Genomic DNA, 8,859 nt, shown 5'->3' with positions numbered 1-8,859 from the left:
GCAAAGCCTGAAAAGGCTACAGTCTGTTCTACAGACAATCCCAAATTTGTACCCTAAACAAGTATGCATGGAAGTGTTACCTTTATTCATCTTTCAGAAAGCTGTGAGGCTAAAAGCCTCACCAAGGATGCCATGAATTTGTGTTTCTTCCCCACAGCTTTTTAAATAAAAATGTTTCAATACAACAGGAATCTAGAAGCACTTCCTGTGTACTATATTGGCCCCAACTTCAGCATATTCTTCCTTGGATATCCACATCTCTTGGAAGGCAGAGAGAGAAGCAAGGATAGATCCTCCCATCCAGACAGAGATCTTCCTGTCAGAAGGTGCTTGGACCATCACCTCCGTGTCCTTGGGAGCCATACGAATCAACTCCTTTGTGAGGCGATCAGAAATGCCAGGAAAGAGACTTGAACCACCAGAAAGGAGTATGTTGGCATACAAAGTGGTCCTCAGATCGATATCACATTTCATTATAGTGTTGAACAGCAGTTTATCAATACCTGGGGCTTCCATGCCAATGTTAGATGGGCGAAAGAGGGTCTCAGGGCAGCGGAACAATTGGTTGTGGATTTTAATGATTTGCCCATCAGGCAATTTCCAGGTTTTCTCAATTGAAGTAGGTTTTTTAGCCATCTCTTCCTCAGGATTCAAGCACACGTAACACAGAGCCTCCTTGATGATTCGCACAATTTCTCTCTCAGCTGTGCTCACCAACGCAATGCCGCTCTCCCTCAGGATCCTCATGAGATATTCTGTAAGATCCCGGCCTGCCAGGTCAAGCCGAAGAACAGCATGAGGCAAGCAGTAGCCCTCAAATATCGGGACAGTGTGGGTGACACCGTCACCAGAATCCATCACACAACCTGTTGTGAGGCCTGCTGCATAGAGTGCCAAGACAGCCTGGATGGCCACGTAGAGAGCTGGTGCCTCAAATTTTTCAAAGAGCAGCTTTGTCATTTGTTCACGGTTGGCCAGTGGGTTGAGTGGTGCCTCTGTTATCAGAGCTGGTCTTGTGCAGGAGTTTAACCTCAATTCATTATCATAAACGTGCTTCCATATTTTCTCCATGTCAGGCCAGGAAGTGACAATTCCATGTTCCACTGGATATCTATAGAATAAAAGAAGATGGTGGTATTATATTATCATAATCTGTCATGCCCAAAACCTTTAGCATTCCCAGCTTTAAAATGCAGAATGCCTATGTACCCTTATGAAAGCACATAGCAAACTTCTTGTACTCGTAAATTTGCCAGCATTTTATGTACTCTCTATGTATTTCATGTGCAAGTGTATGTAAAAACACATTGAATCAGAAAATAACCAAAGTGCTAAGTGTGTCTAGTGTTGCACTTGAATCTGGAACATCAGGTTTCAAATTCTTTATCAGCTGTGTGGTTCATTGGCTGACCTTGGGCCAGTCACTAACTCTCCACCTAAACTACCTCTTAGGGTTGGTGTGTGGATGAAATGGAAGGGAAGGAGGAACCATATATGCTGCCTTGAGGATAACTGTAGTAAATGAAAATAAATCCCTCATGAAGAGTGTGGCTCCATGATGATGATGAATCGGAAGCAGTTTCAAACTTTTTTTTTTTACTGTCATGGATTTAAGGATTCATTTCTAGATTGATTGATTTTACTTATACACAACTTGCCCACAACAAACTATGCCCAAAGCAGCTTACAACAAACATTCAAAACATTAAAATAATACACAACATATGGAACATGTCAGTTAATTCAAAATACAAAAATCAACAATTTAGCAAACACAGAATAAATTCAGCATCCCCCCCAATACCCCAATTTAGGCTCAAAGCAAACACAAAAGTTAACCAACAATAAAATTTCTGGTAGTGGTCTTGCTACTTTCCAAAGGAGCCTGACTTAAATATGGTTCAGAGTGGGGATAAAGATGACATACAAGCAGGGCTTCCACATCTCCTGCAGAGGAGGCTGACAGCACCAAAAGGCTATTGCCAGGCAGAGCAATGGTGGCAAGTCTCTTCCCCAGCCTCCTGGAAGTGCCAACTCAGTTGCAGGTCTTATTGCACTTCAGTGAACACCTCAGCAGCCTGCCTTAAATGCTGTTCAGTGGGGAAGAGTCCTCTCATCAGGTTAGATGACGTATAGCTGAATCCCATATCCTTACTCCAGAGGAGACTGACAGCAGCAATGATGGTAAATGCACTAAAATGCTGATGCATTTACATGAGAACTTCATAAAAAAAAAAAAAGCCAACTGATGTAGAAATGTGGAGAACTGAATTTAAGATTGGAAGAACTAAAAACTGAGCAAAACCAACATTGATAGATTCACCCATCCCTCATGGGCCCTAGCTAATAAACCTTGGGAACTGTACCTGTGCCAGAGTGCTTCTTGGTGGGGTGAGGTGGTCATGACTGTTAAACCAATTTCATTTGTATTATAGATGTGTACCAAATACTTTTAAGTGCCAGCCCTTCTACCACCATTTTAAACACAGTATGAGAAAACAAAGCCAAACTGATTTTAGCTACCTTATGTCTAACTCATATGTGTGGTGGAGTTGGGGTGAAAAGTTCAGTGTGAAACTGGATACACTGCAAACCATAGAGGAATGCTCCAGATAACTATCAATCCATTATAAGCTTTGAAACTCACTCTACCCTGTTACTAGGCATTGCATTGGTGGGACCGTGACATTTCCAGAACAAATTGCACCCGGACTGTAGATTGCAAAATTGGCTCTTTCCCCCCTGAGTCTGGCCATTTTGAATTTGACTATGAATCTTCTGCAAATAAGTCAATTTGAATGTCAGATGCTTTTACCTGTGAACTAGTCCTATTCATTTATGTTGACCTAATTTGCTAATTAGTGCAGTTAGATGACAGCCTAAATTTTTAATCCTAAACATGTTAACAGAAGCCATGTTGATGTAGGGCTTCCACACATTGGCTTCAGCCTACAAAATTTGGTTAAGCCTATAGCAGTGGGGCTTCTCATAATTTACCAGACTCATGCATTTGAATAAAATTTCAGGACAACTCTTTGGATCAGGACCAATGTGTTTCTTATTGTGAAGCCCTCCCAAAACCTGTTTATCCCGAATAAGACTATTTTGGCTTTGTTAATTTGGAAAAAGATTTCACACTGCTCCTGTATAGGATATAGAAGATATAGAAGCATGATTAGTTGCACTAACAGGGTAAAGAACAGCTTCTATCTGTGGGCTGTTAGGCTGCTGAATGAAAAGATAACAACAGGGCAACTGACTTTCGGGTTTGGTGGGTGTGCGTCAGTAAACGAGGGGAATTAAGACTAAAAGAGCTGAGTGGGGGGTGCTCGTGTAATCTCACTGTATACAAGTTCTACAAGTGACAATAAAGTATTTCTATTTCTATTTCAATTATATGTAAAAAATAAAAATAAGAAAGTACCAATCAGTGAATAACCTTAAGATTTTACAAAATGTAGTCTTTGTCAAAAAGGGAAATGTAAATTTCAGTTGTATTGGGAGGCTAAGTATTTACAACTGAGCAGATATCCTGACGTAATACAGTGGTACCTCGCAAGATGAATGCCTCGCAAGACAAAAAACTCGCTAGACGAAAGGGTTTTTCGTTTTTTGAGCTGCTTCGCAAGACGATTTTCCCTATGGGCTTGCTTCGCAAGACGGAAACGTCTTGCAAGTTTGTTTCCTTTTTCTTAACACTGTTAATACAGTTGCGACTTGACTTCGAGGAGCAACTCATAGAACGCGGTGTGGTAGCCTTTTTTGAGGTTTTTAAAGACTTTGGTGATTTTTGAAGCTTTTCCAAAACTTTCCCGACACCGTGCTTCGCAAGACGAAAAAAATCGCAAGACGACAAAACTCGCGGAACAAATTAATTTCGTCTTGCGAGGCACCACTGTAATCACTCATCCATTTTGACCTCTAATTTGTTCGTTTTCAAGAGTGACTCACAGCTGCAGATAAAAGGATGCAACTGTTTCAGCAGCCCCTCTCTCATTGCTCTTATACCCCTCCTCCTGGCCATTTCCCCTGATGCCACTGCCCTCCTCCCTGGGCTGCTCCTATCCTTTTTTGGGTAACCTTCCATGGGCCACATGCTATTTGTGACTGGAACAAAAGGCAAAAGTGGGTGGAGCAATAAATGCAAACATTTGCCTTTAGCTAGTTTCTGCACACATTCACACACCTTCTCTCAGGAAAGCAAGAGGCATTATCAGAGTTAAAGGGCACATTCCAGCCAGGCAAAAACACTCAATGCCAGTGTGAAGCAGGGCCAGTGAGGGGGGTATTCTGGGCAAAGTCCCAGGGACCAGATAATAGAGGCTTGGAGGGCTGCATTTGGCCCCCAAGCCTGAAATCACCACCACCGTTCTACCCTATTGTGACACTATAGCCTTCATGAGCCTGAACCACTTTTTGCATGACCTCGCCACTCCCCTTCTGTGTACCATCCCAGGCCACTTGTTTCCCTAGACACCCCCACTCCTAAGAAACTAGTGTAGCCAATATGTATTGCTTCCCTACGGTTCGAATTCCCCCACGTCTTCCAAGCACCTGAGGGAGAGGATCCCTCTCTTTGCTTGCGCTTCATCTCCAATGTAGAAGTCCTTCTGGCCAGCGCCCAACATCACAGACTTGGCCTTGGGGCGGCCTATTAGGTTGGTGAAGATGACACGCGGTTCCTTGTCCCCAGCCACGCCAGCCTTGAGCAGACCTGAGCCATTGTCTATCACCACAGCTGGTGGCAGCTCACCCATCCCTGAGAGTTGGTTCTGCTTCTGCCTAGTTCCTGAGCGGTGGTTCCCTGAGTGATGGTTCTGCTGCTGCCTGTTTCTGCTCAGGGCACTTGACTCTCAGTGGGCTTGTCTTATTTTGGGGGAAGAGTAAGGCTAACAATCTTCCCAGGCATGTGTGGCTGGCTCTATTGTGACTTACATGTTGCTATGATACCTTCTCCTGAAGCTTTGTAAGGCTGTGAATATCTGTATGACTAGGAAATGGGGAAGGATTTTTCTTTTGTTTTGCTTTCTGTGCACATACTGTGAATCATTATTCCAAGCCTCAAGAGCTGATACATACAGCAAGGGCGAACAGGGCACTGCCCCACCAAGTTGCTAATAATAATAATAATAATAATAATAATAATAATAATAATTTATTATTTATACCCCGCGTATCTACCTGGGTTTCCCCAGCCACTCTGGGCTGCTACCTTCAGCCAGCCCCCATTATGCAATATAAGCAAAAACAAGACTATGTTCTTAACTGTTAATGAATTTTTGTTGCAAACTGCTATACGTAGTTCAGTAGTGTCAAGCATGAAGCTTCTGGGACAAAAGGGATTCCTATGCCTGGGACTACTTGTTGTTGTTGTTTAGTCATTTAGTCGTGTCCGACTCTTCATGACCCCATGGACCAGAGCACGCCAGGCACTCCTGTCTTCCACCGCCTCCCGCAGTTTGGTCAGGCTCATGTTTGTAGCTTCGAGAACACTGTCCAACCATCTTGTCCTCTGTTGCCCCCTTCTCCTTGTGCCCTCCATCTTTCCCAACATCAGGGTCTTTTCCAGGGAATCATAGAATCATAGAATCATAGAGTTGGAAGAGACCACAGAGTCTTCTGTTCTCATGAGGTGGCCAAAGTATTGGAGCCTCAACTTCACGATCTGTCCTTCCAGTGAGCACTCAGGGCTGATTTCCTTAAGAATGGATACGTTTGATCTTCTTGCAGTCCATGGGACTCTCAAGAGTCTCCTCTAGCACCATAATTCAAAAGCACCAATTCTTCGGCGACCAGCCTTCTTGATGGTCCAGCTCTCACTTCCATACATCCCTACTGGGAAAACCATGGCTTTAACTATACGGACCTTTGTTGGCAAGGTGATGTCTCTGCTTTTTAAGATGCTGTCTAGGTTTGCCATCACCTTTCTCCCAAGGAGCAGGCGTCTTTTAATTTCGTGACTGCTGTCACCATCTGCAGTGATCATGGAGCCCAAAAAAGTAAAATCTCTCACTGCCTCCATTTCTTCCCCTTCTATTTGCCAGGAGGTGATGAGACCAGTGGCCATGATCTTTGTTTTTTTGATGTTGAGTTTCAGACCATATTTTGCGCAAATACTGGTACATTTGAAATCGTATCAGGCCCTGTTTAGCTTTGCAAATGTGCTAGCAGTTTTATTGCTGCACCACTAGGAGGCAACATGAGCATACTTTGAACAACATGTCCTGTCTCCATAATTCAGCTACTTTTGGGGCAGAAATAAAGTTACAGTGATCCAGATTTGCGTTTTGTTTTATGCATCTGTTTACTTATTTGTAGATTCTTCTATGAATGAGAGAGCTGTAAAGGTGTTAGGGGAAGGTCCACCTGCTGACTAACATGCTCAGCATATAATGCAGATTTGCATGACCCACAAATGAGAAAAGAAATGAACAAGGTGTGACATGATGAAGGAAGGACAACCAACAAACAGTTCCGTACAGAATAACCCTAAATTTACACAGTCAGAATTAAGTTCCAATGAGTTCAATTATAAGCTCTATAGTTTGGAAATTTGCTGAGTGTTTGTCAGGCTTCTGAGTGCAAGCCTCTACCTTGGTCCACTGCAATGTTCACCTGCTAATTTATTAAGGGCTTGCAGTAGGTTATTCCTAGCTACCTGTAGTTGGATAAAATCACCTTGTGAATGTGTTCTTAACGGCTGCCCAAAACTGCACAAATTCCTCTGTCCTGGAGGATCACCTCCTTCCTGGTCACTGTGCCTTAATTTCTTTGAATGTTTGTGATTTATGCATTAGTTCTTAAAATAATTTATTAGCTGCTTTTCAAGTCCTCAGAGAAGAGAGGCACCGCAGGAGAATTTCAATAACGTTTTTCAAAACCGTAAATTTGGTATATTTTTAAAGAACAATGCAGTTTTGGAGATCAAGGTCAATTCAGGCTACTGTCTATACACACTTAACTGGGAGCAAGCCCAACACAGAATGCACCTGAGACTATAACTCACGAGGAAACATAATGAAGATTGAGCTGTCAAATCTTCCTGCATGGACATGGCTGATTGATCTCCAATGATTTCAAGGAAGAAGTCTTTTTTAAAAAAGCTTGTTTCCGCCCGGTTTCGAACCGGGGACCTTTCGCGTGTTAGGCGAACGTGATAACCACTACACTACGGAAACCTGAATACAAGGACATATGCTTCCTCTTCCTCCAGTAAGTACAATTGCTGTTAATTTCCTAAACAAATTGAGCAGATAATTTAAGTGGGGGATTTTGTTATGGGAGAGCTAATAAGCACCATTTCCACAATTAAGAGCCCTGGCAAGGTTTTACCTTCTCATTCTGCTTGTGGAGATATATACGTATAAATTAGCATACATCAGGCAACTGCTGGGGTCTGCTGTAGCAATCCCCTGACAAATGCATTGGTCGTTAAAGCTAGAAAGGAGACCAGAGCAACCTTAGTTTTAACTGTAACCCAGCCTCCCCACCCCCCGGCATGCTGGCCGGGACAGATAGGACTTGTAGTAAGCCCTTTAGAAATATATGCAATCATAAGTAGAAGGAAAAAAGCCTCAAAAGCTGCCATTGCAATAATCTACTCTTTTCATTTAGAGCGCACGCCTGAGATTATAGCAATGGTACTTACTAGGGAAATAGGAGGCGTGGTGAGCTTTATGCAAGTTTCCGTAGTGTAGTGGTTATCACGTTCGCCTAACACGCGAAAGGTCCCCGGTTCGAAACCGGGCGGAAACAAGAAAAGTTTTTTTTTAAAATATGTATACACTATTGGACATCAGCATGTCCACGCAAGAAAGATCTGACAGCTCAGTCTTTGGCATGTTTCCTAGGGAGTTGTAATCTCATTGCGTTCTGTGTGGGGCTTGCTCCCCATATGTTTGGAAGTTCCTCGCATATCTGTTTTTGGGCTTGACTATTTAGGATTATAAATGTACTTTTGGAACAATAATTCAGTATTAACTACTATGTATTGCGCTGATGTTTCTATTCACTCGCCCATTGAGCCACAGGCATATATATAGAATAATTTCAAACGTTTTTATATAGAGGTTTCCGTAGTGTAGTGGTTATCACGTTCGCCTAACACGCGAAAGGTCCCCGGTTCGAAACCGGGCGGAAACACGAAAGCGTCTTTTTTCTGGAATTTATTTATTTTGACCCGTTTATATTACGGATTTGGGATTACACTTTATTCGCTGCCAAAACGTGTTTTATTTAGTTCAATCTGAAATTGCCTAATACTGGATTGTGGAGGGAGAGGGCAGAACTGGCTGGTAAATCTATTTCGGATTAACCCGAGTGTGCATTTGTAACCGAACTTTCAACATATCACTTTATATCTGCAGCCATTAGGGCACACGGGCCACATTGGAATCACATTTCCTGCAAAACAGCATTTAAGTGGCCGTTATATATCTTGATGGCAGTCCAGTCTCGGGATCTTCATTTGTTTATTTCCCTCTTCTGCCCAGCATTGCAGTGCCTTCAGCATAAAAACCGCAATAAATGTTGGGAAATTATCTTATGCAGCTTTGTGGGTGAGGGGACATTCCTTTGCGTGCTCTGCAGCTACAACCTACTTCCTAATAAAGCCTATTCCGATTCGTTCGCTTTTCATCCTGTCCTTGGCACCCAAGCAGTTAACCTCGGCGAGGCACTTAGGAACTACATTTCCCCTCACGCTGAGGAAAAACTCGGCCGCTGGCAGAGTTCATTTTTTGGTGCTAGGCATCATGGGAAACGTAGTTTTATCAGGGGAGGTGGGAGGGAAGAACTTCCCGGCCGGAACCTAATTCGGCCCCGCCCTCCATTTCCACCTTATTTTTTTACCCCCCGCCC

The 8,859-nt window shown here is 43.1% G+C and overlaps 1 protein-coding gene across 2 annotated transcripts; it reads right to left on the bottom strand.

Moving 5' to 3' along the window:
* Positions 1-64: 64 nt before the first annotated feature.
* On the bottom strand, positions 65-4,900 carry ACTRT3 (actin related protein T3). 2 transcript variants are annotated; one of them, XM_081005136.1, is made up of 2 exons: positions 4,555-4,900; positions 65-1,111 (listed from the first exon to the last, which is right to left on the bottom strand). In XM_081005136.1, the coding sequence occupies exons 1-2, from the start codon at positions 4,755-4,757 to the stop codon at positions 193-195; spliced, it is 1,122 nt and encodes a 373-aa protein (XP_080861262.1). In that variant the 5' UTR covers positions 4,758-4,900; the 3' UTR covers positions 65-192. The 2 variants fall into 2 exon arrangements, with proteins under 2 accessions (XP_080861262.1, XP_080861263.1); XM_081005137.1 differs by having other exon boundaries at positions 4,754-4,895.
* Between the last annotated feature and the right edge of the window lie 3,959 nt (positions 4,901-8,859).

This window comes from Podarcis pityusensis (genome assembly GCF_964106645.2).
Source record: "Podarcis pityusensis genome assembly, chromosome: 5".
Taxonomy (NCBI): Eukaryota; Metazoa; Chordata; class Lepidosauria; order Squamata; family Lacertidae; genus Podarcis; species Podarcis pityusensis.
This window is presented reverse-complemented; position numbering and strand designations above follow the sequence as displayed.